The 18,554-nt window shown below is 37.8% G+C and overlaps 1 protein-coding gene across 1 annotated transcript; it reads left to right on the top strand.

Moving 5' to 3' along the window:
• The first annotated feature begins 796 nt into the window (after positions 1–796).
• On the top strand, positions 797–10,247 carry LOC105532778 (uncharacterized protein FLJ76381-like). Its single transcript, XM_011971057.1, is given in 3 exon segments — positions 797–1,304; positions 1,307–1,466; positions 10,215–10,247. Coding segments are annotated over 2 exon segments (567 nt in total). The 5' UTR covers positions 797–862; the 3' UTR covers positions 1,432–1,466; positions 10,215–10,247.
• The last annotated feature ends 8,307 nt before the right edge of the window (positions 10,248–18,554 follow it).

Raw genomic sequence — 18,554 nt, 5'->3', positions numbered from 1 at the left:
AGCTTGACATTCACTTTCTTGCTAATGACTGAAGTGTATTAACTTGTGTAATCACACAACTACCCTATGGGGTAGGTGCCCTTATTTCTCCATTTAGCAGATGAGGAAACTGAAGCACAGAGGGGCCAAGTATCTTGACCAAGGTCACACAGCTTTTAAGTGCCAGAGCCAGGACTCAGATCCTCACAGGTCTGGCTCCAGAGCCCCCAATTTAACCTCCTAACCTCTCTGCTTTACTGGGCTAAACCTTCACCACCTGGAACTCTCCAGGTGCTCGTAAGCGAGTGCTACCCAACTCCCATCACGAACTCGGAAGACCTGTCATTTTCTGAAATTTTCACAACTTCTAAGACACTAGTTATTGGGGAAAACTTCAAATTATTTAAATAATGAGAGGCGAATAACATTGCTAAACTCATGAACATTCTGTATTTAAAAACTCCACTGGCGATCAGGGCACACAGAATCTCTACTACTGATCGCTGACGCTGACCTTCCCCCAACCCGTCGGCCCACGGACCCCAGCCCCGACCCCACCTCCTCCCAGCATCTGACACAAGGATTGTCACCACACTCCCCAGGGACTCGCCTGCCCAGGGCCCCTCTCTAACCCCACATAGCTCAGGTCTCTGACCCAGAGACAGCATTACCGACCTCTCCTACTATCTATTTCCAGATTAGAGTCCCTGATCCCAGAGGCATTGTCTACAATAACTAGCTCTTACAACTATGTCCACTTCAGGAACCGCCCTGTGACGTCAGAACTTCGAGGCCGCCCGGCCAGGGCTGCACATGCTCAGTGAGGCCGGCGCCCGCCAGTAATAAACATGGCTCCCTAAAGCCGCTCGGGCTCAAGAGCAACATGGAGGCCTGCACTTCATCGCTCCTCTCTGGGGGCGGCCATACTGAGGAGGCATCTCTTCCGTGCAGGCAGGCTGTCCTGGGGACCTCAGAGATTCTCTCCAGCGGCAGCGGAAAATGGGCAACGGGTGGATTCGGGTCCAGATTCCGGCAGGAGGGAGTTTGGGATCGAGATGTGGAAAAAAGCATTAGACTGGAAGAGGACGCGATGGAGTCGGAGCCGCTGGCGGGGACAAAAACCTGGGGCTGGGGAAGGCGCCGGTGGGAGGCAAGGCGCCGAGGGACTTTACCCGCGCACGCGTCGCAGCCGTCTCCGCGCACAGTGGTGGCCATCGCGGCTGGTGCCCCAGTGTCGGCGTGTGCCGGGGGCTCCACTGGGACCCCGGTCGCTCGCCCTGAGTCTCCCCTTCCTCAGCTGTACGCTTGGGACAAGAACAGTAACCCTCGCCATCAAGACAGGCCGGGGCTGTCCGGAGGGCCCACGCCTTAGAGCAGGCCCCTATCGTGTTCAGGGCCCTGAGATGGGGTCTGACTCAGTTCCTGCGGGGAAATTCACCAGTGACCCAGTGAGTGCCCTTCAGTTAAAGACCACCAGGAGCACACTTGTGGAAAATATAATTACATTGCAGCAAGGAATGGGGTACTATGGGTCATCTCAGTGGAAGGAGTTAGAGAGAAACTATTAAACGAGTCGGGGTTTAATTGGTTGGTTTTCGATAGGGTCTCAGAAAGTGAAGATTTTAGGTTGGATGCTGTCAGAAGTGGCATCAAGACTTTGTTTTTTATCTGCATTTAGACAACATTATAAAGTGCCCTTGTTTTTGTTTGCACTTACCACGGTCTCCGATTAACCTTCTGAAGTTGACATTATTCTGTGAGATTGTTTATATCCAACAGGAAAACAAAATGGCCTGGCCATGAGCATCAGACCGGCGTGTAATAACATTAAGGCCTAACTGTGACCCAAATATTGACAGAATTGAAATTAAAAATAGTTCTACAGTAATAGAGTCTTCAATACTCCATTTAAAATAATGCATAGAAGCTGGACATGGTGGCTCATGCCTTTAATCTCAGCCACCTGGGAGGCTGCAGCAGGCGGATTGCTTAAAGCCAGGAGTTCGAGACTAGCCTGGGCCTTTTGGCCTGTTTCGGCTTTTAACGTGCCTTCCTCACTCAGCTTAATCATTTCTCACTTTTGATTTTTAATAAGAGATATGTGGCTCTTACTTTCACTTGAACACATAGAGGCCTTTGTAGAGTTATTAATTGGCATAATTTCAATATTGCTGTGTCTCAGAAAACAGGGAGACCTGAGGAGAGGGGGAGATGGAGGAAGGGCAGATTGATAGAACCATTTGAACACACATATGTATCAATTAAGCTCATTATCTTTTGGGGAGCATGGTTTGTGATGCCCCAAAACAATGACAATAGTAATATCAATGATCACTGATCACAGATCACCATAACAGATATAATAATAACAAAACATTTCAAATATTGCAAGAATTACAAAAATGTAACACAGAGATACAAAATAAGCACATGCTACCAGAACAGTGGCACTGGTAGACTTACTTGATGCAGGGTTGTCACAAACCTTCAATTTGTAAAAAATGCAATATCTGAGAAGCATAGTAAAGTGAAGTGCAATAAAACAAGATAAGCTTATATATGTATGCATGCACACACCAGTACACATCCACCTATCCACACACAAATCTTTGTACAAACAAATCCTGTATTTTCAAATCCAAGAATACATCATTTGCACCTTAAAAATATATGTCATCCTTATAGTATCCTTTTCTGTCTTTATTATCAGGGTAATGCTGGCCTCATAAAAAATGTTTGGAAATGTTCCCTCCTCTTCAACTTTTGGAAGAGTTTGTTAATAAATGGGATTAATTCTTCTTTAAACATTTGCTAGAATTCTCCAGTAAGCTATCTGGTCTTGGATTTTCCTTTTTCAGGAGTTTTTTGACTACTGACTCATATTTTTACTCATTATTTATCTGTTTTGATTTTCTGTTTCTTCATGTTTCAGTCTTAGTGGATGTATGTTTCTAGAAATTATATTCTAAGTTAAACAATTAGTTGACACATAGTTGTTTAGAGTAGACTATTAATGTCCTTTGTATTTCTATGGTACCAATTTTAATATCTCCTTTTTTGTTCTAATTTTATTTATTTGAGATTTCTCTCTTTTTTCTTAGCTTAGTGAAAGGTTGGTCAATTTTTATTATCTTTTCAAAAAATCAACTTTTCATTTCATTGATCTTTTCTGTTGTTTTTCTGCTCTATTTCATTTATTTCTGCTATGGTCTTTGTTAGTTCCTTCCTTCTTCTAATTTTGGGCTTGATTTTTTTTCTTTGACGTTTATTGTTTCTTTGAGATCTTTTTTCTTCATTTAGTACTTATCTGTATAAACTTCCCTCTTAGAGCGGCTTTTGCTTCATCTCATAAGTTCTAGAATGTTGTGCTTTCATTTTAGTTTGTCTCAAGATATTTTATTTCTTTTTTGATGTTTTCTTTGATCTGTTGGTTGTTCAGGAGTGTGTTGGTTGATTTCCACATATTTGTCACTTTTCTAAGTTTTCTCCTGTTTTTAATTTTCAGTTTCATGCCACTGTGGTCAGAAAGAATACTTGGTAAGATTTCAATCTTCTTAAACTTGCTAAGACTTGTTTTCTGGCCTAATATATGACATATGTAGGAGAATGTACTGTGTATGCTCGAGAAGAATGTGTATTTTGCTGTTTTGGAAAGGAATGTCCTGTATATCCGGTCCATTTGATCTATAGTGTAGTTCAAGTCAGCTGTTTCCTTATTGATTATCTGTCTGAATGATCAATCCATTGTTGAAAGTGGGATATGGAAGTCCCCTACTGTTATTGTATTATTGTTGTCTACTTCTCTCTTCAGATTTGTTAATATTTGCTTTATATAATTAGGTACTCCAATGTTGGGAGAATATGTATTTGTAGTAGTTATATCCTCTTGATGAATTGACCCTTGTATCATTCTATAATGACTTTGTCTCTTGTTACAGTTTTTGACTTAAAGTCTATTTTGTTTGTTGTAAGAATAACTACTCTTTCTTTTTTGTTGTTCCCTCTCTTTCCTTTCAGTCTATGTGTGTCTCTGAAGGTGAAGAGAGTCTCTTATAGGTGGCATATATTTGGTTCTTGTTTTACTCTCCGTTCAGCCACTCTGGGTCTTCTGTTTCACTAATTTGGTCCACTGATATTTGAAGTAACTATTGATAGGTGTTTTGTAGTTTCTTTGTTCTTTTATTTCTCTCTGGCTGTGCATGATTTGATTATTTTGATTATTTTCTGTAGTGGTATACTTTGATTCTTTGCTGTGTCTTTGTAGTAATTCTTTTTTAAACATGTGGTAAAATTCTCATTTGTGTATCTATTACATGTTTCGTCTTTGTGATTATCATGAGGCTTACATAAAACATCATATGCTATCATGTGCCACATAAGGATGTTTTGGTCAATGATGGGCCACATATACAATGGTGGTCCCATAAGGTTATAACATTTTTGTTTTATCTGTTTAGATACATTTAAATACACAAATGCTTATCATTGTATTACAGTTGCCTACAGCATTCAGTATAGTACAATGCTGTACAGATTTGTAGCCTGGAAGCAATAGGTTATACCATATAGCCTGGGTGTGTAGTAGGTGGTATTATCTAATTTTGTGTAAGCACACTCTATGATATTCACACCATGACAAAATTGCATAATGAGGCATTATTCAGAACATATCCAAATTAAGAAATGCATGATTGTAGTTACAATGGTCTATTTTAAGTTGATAACAACTTAACTTCAATAATACACAAAAACCCTACACTTTACTCCCCTCCACTTTTTATATTTTTTGATGTCAGAGTTTATTTCTTTGTATATTTTGTAGTTATATTTATTTGTAATATTAACCTTTTAAAAGTTAAAGTGATTATACTGCATCATTGCAGTATTAGGAGTATTTTGAATTTAACTGTATAGTTACTTTGACCAGTGAATTTTATAACCACATATGGTTTCATGATACTAATTAGTCTTATTGCATTTCAGTTTGAAGAACTCCCTTTAGGATTTCTTATAAAGCAGATCTAGTGACAGTGGACTCCCTTAGATTATTCTGGGGGGCTTCTGAAAAAGTCTGTAAATCCTAGCCAGAGCAATTAGGTAAGAAAAAGAAATAAAAGGCATCCAACTTGGAAAAGAAGTGAAAATGTCTCTGTTTGAAGATGACATGATCTTATATAGAGAAAATTCTAAAGGCTCCAATTAAAAACTGTTAAAATTAAGAAACAAAATTCAGCAAATTTGCAGAACACATTAAAAAACCTGTTGCATTGCTATATACTAACAGTGAATTATCCCAGAAAGAAATTAAGAAAACAATCTCAGGCCTGGCACAGTGGCTCACGCCTGTAATCCCAGCACTTTGGGAGGCCGATGCAGTAGGATCACTAGGTTAGGATATCAAGACCAACCTGGCTAACACGGTGAAACCCTGTCACTACTAAAAATACAAAAAATTAGCCGGGCATGCTGGCAGGCACCTGTAGTTCCAGCTACTCGGGAGGCTGAGGCAGGAGAATGGTGTGAACCCAGGAGGTGGAGCTTGCAGTGAGCCAAGATTGCACCACTGCACTCCAGCCTGGGCAACAGAGCGAGACTCCATCTCAAAGAAAACAATCTCATTAACAATAGCATCAAAAAATTAACTACTTAGGAATACATTTAAATAAGAAAGTAAAATTTCTATATACCAAAAACTACAAAACACTGATAAAAGAATTTGAAGAAGACACATATCTCTATTACTCACTGTGATCTAAAGATATAATGCAACCCCCATCAAAATTTTAATGGCATTTTTCAAAGAAATGCAAAAAAGCAATTCTAAAATTTGTATGCAACAGACCCCAGTCACAACATCCTTGAGCAAAAAATCAAAAGTGGAAGCATCACATTACCTTATTCCAAACTAAATTATAAAGCTATAGTAATCAAAATAGTATGGTACTGGCATAAAAACAGACATGTAGACCAAGGGAACAGAATACAGAGCACAGAAATAAATCCATGCATTTGGATTTATTTCTGTGCTGTGGCCTTCTTCTCACAGCTCCAGTAGGCAGTACCCCAGTGGGGACTCTGTGTGGGGGCTTCAACCCCACATTTCCCTTCTGCACTGTCCTAGCAGAGGTTTTCCATGAGGGCCCCATCCCTGCAGCAAAATTCTGCCTGGACATCTAGGTGTTTCCCTACGTCCTCTGAAATCTAGGCAGAGGTTCTCAAACCTCAGTTCTTTACTTCTGTGCACCCATAGGCTCAACACCATGTGAAACTGCCAAGGTTTGGGATTTTCACCCTCTGAAGCCACAGTCCAAGATGTACCTTGGACCCTTTTAGCCATGGCTAGAGTGGCTGGGATGCAAGACATCAAGTCCCTAGGTGGCACAGAGCAGGGGGCCCATGAATCCAGCCCAGGAAACCATTTTTTCCTTTTAGGCCTCCTGGCCTGTGATGAAGGGGGCTGCCACAAAGGTCTCTGACAGGTCCTGGAGATATTTTCCCTATTGTCTTGGGGATGAACATTTTAGCTCCTTGTTACTTATGCAAATTTCTGCAGCTGGCTTGAATTTCTCCTCAGAAAATTGATTTTTATTTTTTATCACATTGCCTGGCTGCAAATTTTCCAAAGTTTTATGCTGTTTCCTTTTAAAACTGAATGCTTTTAACAGCACCCAAGTCACCTCTTGAATGCTTTGCTGCTTAGAAATTTATTCTGCCAGCTACCCTAAATCATCGCCCTCAAGTTCGAAGTTCCACAAATCTCTAGGGCAGGGGCAAAATGCCACCAGTCTCTTTGCTAAAACATAGCAAGATTTACCTTTACTCCAATTCCCAACAAGTTCCTCATCTCCATCTCAGACAACCTCAGCCTGAATTTCATTGTCCATATCATCATTAGCATTTTGGTCAAAGCTACTCAACAAGTCTCTAGGGAATTCCAAACTTTCTCATGTTTTTCTGTCTTTTTGTGAACCCTGCAAACTGTGCCAACCTCTGCCTGTTACCCAGTTCCAAAGTTGGTTCCACATTTTTGGATATCTTTATAGCAGCACCTCACTCTACCAGTACCAATTTACTGTATTCATCTGTTTTCATACTGCTGATAAAGACATACCAAAGACTGTGTGATTTATAAAGAAAAAGAGGTTTAATGGACTCACAGCTCGTCGTGGCTGGGGAGGCCTCACTCATGGTGGGAAGTCAAAGGCACATATTACACAGCAGCAGGCAAGACAGAATAAAAACCAAGTGAAAAAGGAAATCCTTTATAAAACAATCAGATCTTGTGAGGCTTATTTCCTACCACGAGAACAGTGTAGGGAAAACTGCTCCCATGATTCAACTATCTCTCACTGGGTCCCCCCCATAACATGTGGGAATTATGGGAGCTACAATTCAAGATGAGATTTGGGTGGGGACACAGCCAAACCATATCAGACCTGGAGAGATACATTTCTAAAAGACATACGATTGACAATAGGTATATACAAGAAAAAGATGTTTGCCATCACTAATCAGGAAAATGCACAATGAGATATCATCTCACATCTATTAGGATGGCTATTATAACAGTAAAAGGGTAACAAATGTTGCTGAGGATGTTGAGGAAAAGAAACTTTTGTGCTTAGTTGATAGTTGATGGGAATGTAAATTGGTACAGCCATTCTGTAATGGCTAGACAACAGTATGGAGTTTCCTCAAAAAATTAAAAATGGGACTCCTATATAATCCAGCAATCCCATATCTAGGTATATATCCAAAGTAAAGAAAATCACTATCTCTAAGAGATATATGTACTTACATGTTCATTGCAATGTTATGTACACAGCCAAGATATGGAAACTACCTGTGTCCCTTGACAGATGAATGGATGTTTTAAATGTATTACACACACACACACACACACAGAGAGAGAGAGAGACACACACACATATGTAATGGAATATCATTTAGCCTTTAAAAATGAGGAAATGCTGCCATTTGTGACAACATGGATAAACCTGGAGTTTATTATGGTAAGTAAAATAAGAAAATAAGCTATGAACACACACATACAAAACTCCTGCATGATTTCACTTACATGCTTACTAAAAAAATGCCAAACTCATGGTAACAGAGTAAAACAGTGCTTACCAGGGCATGGAAGTTGGGGGAAAAGAAAAAATGTTTGTCAGAAGATACAAACTTTCAGTTATAAGATGAATAAGTTCTGGAGATCTAATGTACAGCATAGTGACTAAAGTGAATAATAATGTATACTTGAAATTTGCTGAAAGAGTAGATCTCAAGTGTTCTCCACCAAACAAACACAAGTACAAAGGTAACCAAGTGAGGTGATGACTATGTTAGCTTGATTGTGGTCATCATCACTTCACAGTGTATATGAATATCAAAATATCACACCTTAACTATATACAATTTTTCTTTGTTAATCAATAAAACTGGCAAGAATATCTTTCATTTGTTACCTTGACTCCATTTCTTCTTATTTTGTCAAAATAGATAGTCCTCACTGTTTGCATAAGTTTAGAAATTTGTGCTACATCCCGAAGCCAGTAGTGGGGTAGGGTGAACTAAGTTACTGATTCTTTAGGAACCTTAGGATGTGAGGTGGGACTGGAGTTCAAGGCCTAGGAGCTGAGTCTGGTCTTGAGCAGCCTCTTTTTTGTTTGTTTGTTTTATTTTGTTTTGAGATGAGGTCTCAGTTTGTTGCCCAGGCTGCAGTGCAGTGGCACGATCTGGGCTCACTGCAACCTCTGCCTCCCAGGCTCAAGCAATCCTCCTATGTCAGCCTCCCAAGTAAGTGGAACCAAGGGCATGTGCCACTATGCCTAGCTAATTTTTTCGTATCTTTGTTGTAGATGGAGTTTTGCCTTCCTGCCCAGGCTGGTCCTGAACTCCTGAGCTCAGGCGGTCCACCCACCTCGGCCTCCCATAATGCTGGGGTTACAGGTATGAGCCACCACGCCTGGCCATGAGCAGCCTCTTCTGATATCCCTAGTGTGCTCTGTACACATTTTCTTTATCTGAATGTGCCTTTCCTTTCTCCTCCATTCCACTCCAGAACCGTAGATACTCAAGTCTATCCTGAACCATGTAGAGGGGGAGCTTTGAGTGCTATATGAAATTCACTTATGATATCATTCTACATTCCTTCACAGAAGTAACTCAGGGTTCACTTATGGATTCACATGGTAAATTTGTCTTAATGCTCCAAGTGGGCTTAAAGTAACTTTCTTCTTGTCGGTCATAACGTTTGTGTACAACTGTAATGGGAATTTGAGTTTGTATGACTAGTGTCATGAGCGTGCATGTTTGTGAGCACACCTATGCATCTGCTATTTCTTCTATTGGTCTACAGACTTTTCCTTCTTTAGGATATTATCAACTTGAATTCAAATTTTTATCAAAAATTGGACCTAACTCTTTTTATTCATATTTTCCTGCTACATTTTTTCCACTAATTTATTTTCAATAGGTTATATTGTGTGTTTTTTGACACTTAAAAATTTTACCTGACAATCTTAAACTTTCATTTATGTAATTATTGTTCCATTATGACTTATTTCTGTCATCTCATTTTATAATTTTTCATACTTTCTTTACTGTTTCTTTTTTCCTGTTTGTACCTCTCACTCTATAGATCAAATCTTTTTCCATTTGTTTGAAATCTGGAAATTTTTAACATTGTAATGGTGGTTATATCATTATTTATGTTAATTTTCTCAATTTCCTACATGTTTCAAAATTAATATCATCTCAGCAAACCAAGTAAGTACTCTAGCCTCCTCTTGCCACCTCTGGTTTTGCTTTCTCCATTACGACAGCCCTTTGTTGAAGGGGGTGCTTTCTGAAATTTACTCGGGGTTGTCTTCGATGTTATGTTTTCATGTATTTTTTAGGGTATGATAAACACCACTACCATTGATTCTTGAACCCTCAATTCTAACACCACGGTGTATTTCTCTTCTTACTGGAGTATGTCCTCTAGGCATTTTCTAAGGGATTTGTTTGAAATAAAACTTTTGAGGCCTTATTTTATAATGTCTTTGTCTGTGCTTTCATATTTAAAAGATTTTGGCTGCAAACAATTCAAGGATTAAAATTTGTTTCCTTTTAATCCTTGAAAAATATTACTCCATTTTATTCTTGTCTCCAGCATTGCTGTTGGAAAGGCTGATGCCAATCAAAACCAATTTTTCCCTAGAGGATGATCTGTCATCTCATCATTTTGACAGGATGTTACAAAACAAAGGAGTCTTCAATGTTCTGAGTATAAATCATTTTGCAATTATAAACTTAACTTAAATATTAATGCAATATAAAAAGAATTAAAACCTTCTTGAGACATGCAAGTGAACAGGAAAATTAACTATCTTGCATTCATTCAGGAAGAAAAGGTGCAAAAGAAATTTAATAAAAGAGATGGTCATTAGATGCAAGTGTAGTTGACTGTAGGGATGCAATGCTGACAAGTGGCAGCAGGCCTGGCAAGCTGTCTGTCCCAATTCAATTCCTTCATAAAGAGAAGAATAATAACTAGGCTACCTTGATGATGTGCTGGAAAAAGGTGCTATGTTTCTTTTTTAATCATTCAAAACAAAGATAAGTAAAATTCCTGGGAAATAAGAAATAATGCATCATAAATGTATGCAAATTGAAGAAAATACTATATTTTTATGAATTTAAAATGTCAGCTATTGTAGATTGTTATCTCTTTTCAGAAGTGCTTTAAAATTGATGGCACATAGTAAAAAATGGCATAATTTCAAACAATTAATGGAAAAACATTAATCCGTCTTCTTGAATCTTGGAAACAGGATTCTTTTGGGAGGCTTCAGTGTATCTGTGTTATCATTTCATTGCCTTCACAAAATCAAATTACGCCACCTGTGACTGTGGTTTAAAAAAAAAAGAAAACCTAATAATGATGCTGTCAATTCACTTGAGATTCCATGATCAAAATTAACCTATGAACAAAGCACAGACTTTATTATAATTACAAAATAGAATGTAATTTACATAAAATGTGAAAATTCAAGCATAGAACCATATTTGATACAAGTCTAAAGCTATGACAGGGACTGTTGGAGGGGAGGGAAATTGTATACTAATCTCCACGTCCTACTGAGCCAATCAGTGGTGTTCAAATTGGAGGGACCATATATTTAAATAGTATATTATTTAAGCAAAGAATTAAGCACTGTAAGTATATTATTTAGAGGAAGCAGCTTTTTAAAAATCCCTTAAAATTATAGATTAAAGACTAAATTGGAAATACAGTTTTAGAAGAAGAAAGTGGGGTAAATGGGTCGGGTGCGGTAGCTCACGCCTGTAATCCCAGCACTTTGGGAGGCCAAGGTGGGCAGATCACGAGGTCAGGAAATCGAGACCATCCTGGCTAATATGGTGAAATCCCATCTCTACTAAAAATACAAAAAGTTAGCAGGGCATGGTGGTGGGTGCCACTGGGGAGGCTGAGGCAGGAGAATGGTGTGAACCCAGGAGGCGGAGCTTGCAGTGAGCGAAGATCGTTCCTCTCCCGCCTGGGCGACAGAGCAAGACTCCGTCTCAAAAAAAAAAAAAAGGAAAGAAAACAAAAGAAACTAGGGTATATGAGCTATATTCTCTATCATTCATAAAAAGTCAAAGGATATTACTTAAAATTGATAAAACAAATTAGGTGATTATATAATATTATTTACAGTTCAAGAGAATAGCATATAGTTAAAAAAAAAAAAAAAAGTATGATAAACCTTGCCTAACTCTGCAAAAGAGGACCAAGGTCTGTGGAAGGAAAAAAAAATTCCTGGTTTCCACTGATTTTTTGCCCATCAAACTGTTTGAATGATTTTTCATGCACATGTGTTGCTTTAATTTAAAAATGTTCTTATTCACAGATGCCCTTGAATTACATGTAAAATTAGGTTTCCTTTAGTCAATGGTGTATGAAAAGTAATCAACTCATCTAATTGAACTTAGAGATTAATAAATTATAATTTGGGGGAGAACACAAATATACCCATTAAAAACAACCAGAACATAACAGTTGGCTCTATATTCTGCTTATCTAGGAAGTGGAATTCTTAAAATTAAAAAAATAATAAGGAGTTTCACATTTTCTAAGAAACAGTAGGAATAAAAATGCAAGTGTTTCTCTTGGATAAAGCTCTTATAATCACTAGTAGACTAAAGTCAATCTAGATTAAAATTTATATTTTCGAATTTATAGTGTGACCAATATTGCCATCAAAATATTCAGGCACAGAATTTTTTTTTTTTTAATTTATTTATTATTATTATACTTTAAGTTGTAGGGTACATGTGCATAACGTGCAGGCTTGTTACATATGCACACCTGCAGGCACAGAATGTTTTAAAGTAGTGATTTTATTGTTTCTCAACATCCTCTTTCCTTCTATGATTGGCATCACAAATCATGGTTAGGGCATCTTATCAAAGAATTATACTTGTAGTTTTTGAGTGAAAAGAAAGGGAGAAATTTTATTCACGCCTTTACCTTATTAATAATGTGTAACTTGTGATGGCCACTATCAATAGAACTATCATCAGATTTGAAGAGCACTGTTTGTCTCCTTTAATATGGAGAAATACCACAAATAAGTGGGAAATAATTTAATGACTGCAGCCCTTCATTTTTAATCATATAGCTGAGTGATATTTTAAGTCTTATGAGAACAAACATTTGAACAAAAATAGCCAATTCTCTGTTTCATAATTTCATACATTTGTGTTAAAAGGTTTAGACAATACAGTTAATTTGAAATGCATTACAAATAACTGAGTAATTAGCAATCATTAAGTTTTTTTAAATAACTGTTTAGATAACTTAGTAATTAGCAATCATTAAGTTCATTTTTAAATAACTGTTTAGTCCACAAAGGGTAAGAAATATATTTTAGAGAGCGGGCATTCCGAAATCTGTCTCAGAAACATTCAATCTCAAATATCTTTCAATGAAGCAGAAAAGTAACTATATGTTTAGATAATTTAGGTTTAAAAAGGTAAATTTTTGTTGCCTGCTTAACTTTTATGAAACAGATATTTTCATTCAAGTCCAGCGTATATTTTGCTATGACTTCCACATCCTTTCCTCAGAGACTATTTACCTAAACATTAGGGTACCAAAGGAACTAGGAAACAAAAACCTATTAGAGAGAGAAATTTTAAGTGAGGCGCACATTCTGATGATATTAATTTGTTTTTGACATTCTATTAATATTCTGGGAACACTAAGAAAATAAAATCCAAAGGGGCAAGCAGGTGTCATTGTCTCAGTGTGGGCCCTCTTTTGTCATCCTCTGTAAGGTCGCAGTCATCAAAGAGCGTGACCCAAGAAGAAAGTGAAACGGGAACAAATGAGCATTTCCCGAAATACAAACAGTGTAGTCCCTGAGAAAGAATCCTTAAAGGCCTTAGATATCTTTAAACATTTTTAGATAAATAGCCTGGGCTATGCACAACAAAATGAAATGGTGATAATGAACAGGATAGCGAAGTTTTGTGCTAACTCTCATAAATGACAAGAGTTGATTAACACTTAGGATAGTGTGAAAGAAGAATTGAATGAAAAATGCAAATTGAAAGAAAAAATATCCAGACAGACCCTTTCCTAAAGCATGCATCATAAAATATTTCAAAGCATCTGCTTTAATGCATGGGTTGGGTCAAAGTAAGGACAATTTTCAGATATCTAGAAGCGCAAAAAAGTTTGAATCCAGAGCTGTGAGTGCCTCATTTGGCATTTGCCCTGGGGTGTCTCCCAGTAACTATTGGCCCAGACCCATGAGCACCTAATTCAGGAGACAGAGGCTGATGCCCATGAAGAGAGGAATATAGGCTAAAATGCCTTCTGCATAAATCTAGGATTTCTAAAGAGAAGCATGCTAAGTGCCTGGGCTAGGAAAATCCCACCCCATAAGAAGAAAGTGAAAATATATGCTTGTCTTGGTCCCAATAGGGTAGACAAAAAAATGAAAAATTAAAAAGTATGGTCATTTCTAAATACAAGACAATAGCCATACTGGTTCGGGTTTGAATTCACACTATCTACGGGCCTGACAAATACCAGGGTGGAAACTAGCCTCTGGTAGCGACAGGTGAGGCCAGCTAGACTTCCTGGGTGGAGCGCTGACTTGGGGAACTTTCCTGTCTTACAAGAGGATTGTAAAACACACCAATCAGGAACTTTCCTATCTTACAAGAGGTTTGCAAAATGCACCAATAAGCAGGATTCTAAAAGTAGCCAATCGCTTGGAGGGTTGAATAAAGGGCAGTCTGGTAGGACAGAAACAAAACATGGGAGGGGACAAATAAGGGGGTAAAAGCTGTCCCCCTGCCCCCCAACCCCTGCCAACCCAGCAGCAGCAACCTCCTTGGGTGCCCTTCCAGGTTGTGGAAGCTTTGTTCTTTAGCTCTTCCCAATAAACCTTGCTGTTGCTCACTCTTTGGGTCCATGCCATCTTTAAGAGCTGCAACACTCACCATGCAGGTCCGCTTGCTACTGCTCACTCTTTGGATCCGTGCCATCTTTAAGAGCTGTAATACAGTGAAGGTGCACGGCTTTATTCTTCAAGTCAGCGAGACCACGAACCCACTAGAAGGAACCGACTCTGGCACAGTAGACCTGGAAGCTAATTAATCTGAGTACAGTCATAAAGATAAATATATTTTTCACACATACTTGTAAACATATTTTGTAACACAGCTTTTACTGTAGTTAAGTGAAGATAGTAAATTTTACAATAAGCATCGCTGGGACGCTGATCTCCATAAGGGAAAAAAATGAAATTGAAACTTAATCCTAGAGACCAAACATAGAAATATATTTTAATGGGTAAAGACAGCTTCTCAACATTTTTAGAAAAAAACTGGGGAGCATCTCCTTTATGTTGAAATAGGGAAGAAGAACAAACTGCAAGAGGAAAAATTAACTTGATCACATAAAGATTTAAGACTTCTATTTATTGAAGGATACTGCAACGTGAAAAAAAACGCAAAACTTGGCGGAGATATTTCCAACACATATTACCTAGAAGGGTTTGGTATCCAGAATATATAAACGCCCCCTATAAATAAGTGAAAAATAACACCTCTATTAAGAAGTTAGCACAAATAGCCCATAAGCATGTGAAAAAGTGAGCAACCTCATAATAACCATGAAAATGAAAATTAATAATTAGATGCCCTTTCACACATATTGACAGTGGTTTTTTTTTTTGTTTGTTTGTTTGTTTTTTTGTTTTGGTTTTTTTTTTTTTGAAGTTCTGAAACGTGTCGTATCGGCAAGGATAAAGAACCATGGAAGTATTCATCCCATGCAAGTAGAAGGACAGCCATTTGGAAAACAGATATTAGCTCCTACCTATGACCCAATGGCTTCACTACAACCTAGTACAACCTAGTCAGCCTGATACATGCCCCAGAAAATTTCTTGCGTTTGTTTACCTAGAGACATATCCGAATGTTCACAATTTTAAAAACCTGGAAACAATGCAATTATCCCTCAATACGGGTAGATAGTGGACTGGGTAACTAAATGATCATATATTCCAATAATAGAGTATCTCACAGCACTAAGAGTGAATGAACTGCAGCTATTCACATTCTCAAATATAGCACTGCAATGAGATGCCACTGCACGCATATTAGAATGGCAAAAATCCAGATCCCTGACAACACCAAATGCTGGTAAGGATGTGAAGCAACAGGAACTCTCATTCAGTGCTGATGGAAATACAAAATGGAGAATGGTTCTGTGACTTCTTGGAAAACTAAATCTACTCTTATTATATGACCCAGCAATCTTGTTTCTTGGTATATACCCAAAGGAGTTGAAAACTTATGTCCACACAGAAACCTGCACACAGATGTTTATGGAAGCTTTATTTATAATTGCAAAAACTTGGAGACAAGCAAGATTTACTTCAGTAGGTGAATGAATAAACGAATTGTATTACATCCAGACAATTGAATACCATTCAATGATTTTTAAAAAAAGAGAGCTGTCAAGCCACGAAAAGACACAGAGGAAGCTTACATGCGTATTGCAGAGTGAAAGAAGCCAATATAAAAAGGCAACATACTATCACTTCCAACTATATGACCTTCTGGAAAAGGTAAAACTATAGAGGTAGAAAAACAAAACAAAACAAAACAAAACAAAAACAGTGGTTTCCAGGGGAAAGAGACGGATGAATAACCAGAGCACAGGGGATGCTTAGGGCAGTGAAAGCACGTGTATGATACTTTAATGGTGAATACTTGTCATTGTAAATTTGTCCAAGCCCGAATGTGAACTTTAATGCAAACTATATGATGTATCATGTAGGTTCACTAATTGTAATAAATGCACCAGTATGGTGGAGGATGTTTATTATGGGGGAGGCTATGCATGTGTCAGGGGCAGGAAATATATGGGAAATCTATACCTTCTGCTCAGTTTTGCTGTGAATTTTAAACTGCTCTAAAAAATGATGTGTGTCTATGTGTGTGTATATATATATGCATGTACATGTTTGTGTGTATGCATAGCTGATCGTAAGAAACAATACCTAGTTTCACTTATTTAAAAAGTCAAACATGCAAAACTAAATAATATACGGTCTGTAATGACAAGCAATGGAATGATTAACAGGAAGTTAGGGATAGTGTTTACCTCTTGTGGAAAGAGTGAGTGGCATTGAAGAACGGCAATGGGAGTTTCTAAGATACTGGAAATATTCTATTTCATAACCTGAAGGTACGACACATATGCTCATTTTATATTCTTCTTAAGCTGTACATACATACTTTTATATTTATGATCAATTTCATTAAGTAATAAGACAACTATATGTATGCATTTGTAAATAAGTGAGATTAACAAATTTTTAGATACATGTAACTTATCAAAATTGACTCAAATATAGGAAATCTGGATGGAAATCATACCATTAAAGTAATTGAGTTGATAATTAATAATTCTACAAAGAAAACATAATGCCCAGATGATGTCACAAGTAGTTCCAATGTTACACTAATTATCTGCAATGGGAGAAAAAGAGGCCATTCTTTAATTCATATGAGACTAGGATAACCTTACTATGGTGTACCTCATCCATGCACATGGAGACAAATATTGTAAACAAAATGCTAGGAAGTATACCAGCAATGTGTAAAAACCATGAACAAGCTCGGTTAGTAATGCAAATTTAGTTTGATGTTACAAAACCTACTGAAGTTATCTCCTTATCAACAAATTAAAGACAAAAATTATATGATAGACTCAAAAGGCCTATAAAATTATTTTACAAAAATTAAATTATTCATGATATTTCCACCTATGAATAAAGGGTAACTTCCTTAACCTGATAAAAGAAGTCAACAAATAACCTACAGCACCTATCATACCGTGTGGCTAAAAATATTGAAATCACTCCTTTTAAAATCAAGAAAAAGACAAGAGTACCATTGTCACTAGACTGCTTCCAAAGCTTATATGGAAGAGAAAAGGGCCTAGTATAACTAAGACAATCCCATAGAAGAATAAAGTGTGCAAAGGTGGGAGGTGGAGCTTATGTGAGTCTATCATGTACCAGATTTACTGTGAAGGTATAATTATGACAGCACCAATTGCTATTGTGAAAGTCTATGCTTGTGTAAAATCTTGATTTATGCCCTAGCTAACATTACAGAATAGTCAGAAAGGGTCTATATAATCCATTGTATGAGCAATTGGTGTCCATATGGGAAAATATCAGAATGGGTCTCTATCCCCAAAATGGATCCCTATCACACAAAGGCCAGATCTAAATGGACAAATGACTTAAATTTGAGATGCAAATATTTAAAAATCTTTTAGAAGAAAATATAGGAGGGTACCTTATTACGTGCCACACCTACTATGTGTACTTTGTACAATGCAAGTGTTGTATATGAGTATAGTATGTAACCGTAGGTGCCTCTAAACAGTATATACATGCTTGCTACTTTATAGACATGAAACATTGGGAATGGGATCATGAGAGAAAACCCTAGGTCATTCTGGTTTCCAGACTTCTGTTCCTGCCCACCCCTGGTTCCAGCAATCCCTTTCCCATTCTCCTATCCAGATCCTCTGTTCCAAGCATAGCCACTTACAGCAGCTCAAGCCTGCAGCACCCACGGAGAAGCACTCTTCCCGCTACTGCTGGGCTGTCATGTCCCCTTTCTTTTCTTTCTGAAAAACAGTTTTCTCTGCCTGTGACTCCTCATGTTTCACTCTCTCTAAAGCACATGGAAGCCCTGTTCCCTCCTCTGCTTTATCAAACCTGTTGCTGTGAGTTCCACCAGTGACCCTGCATGACAGATTCGGAGGTTTGCTCCCTTTTGTATAGCGTAAAATGTTTACCTCGTGACATACTTGATAAATACAACTTTATAATTGTTAAGCTATCTATGTAGTCTATAACTGTTTTAAAAATTATTTATAGACTGGGCAAGGTGGTTCACTCCTGTAATCCCAGCACTTTGAGATGCCAAGAGGGGAGGATCACAAGGTCAGGAGATCGAGACCATCATGGACAACATGGTGAAAC

Source organism: Mandrillus leucophaeus, unplaced genomic scaffold (genome assembly GCF_000951045.1).
Source record: "Mandrillus leucophaeus isolate KB7577 unplaced genomic scaffold, Mleu.le_1.0 Scaffold984, whole genome shotgun sequence".
Taxonomy (NCBI): domain Eukaryota; kingdom Metazoa; phylum Chordata; class Mammalia; order Primates; family Cercopithecidae; genus Mandrillus; species Mandrillus leucophaeus.
The sequence above is the reverse complement of the archived record's forward strand: the minus strand, read 5'-3'. Positions and strand labels throughout refer to the sequence as shown.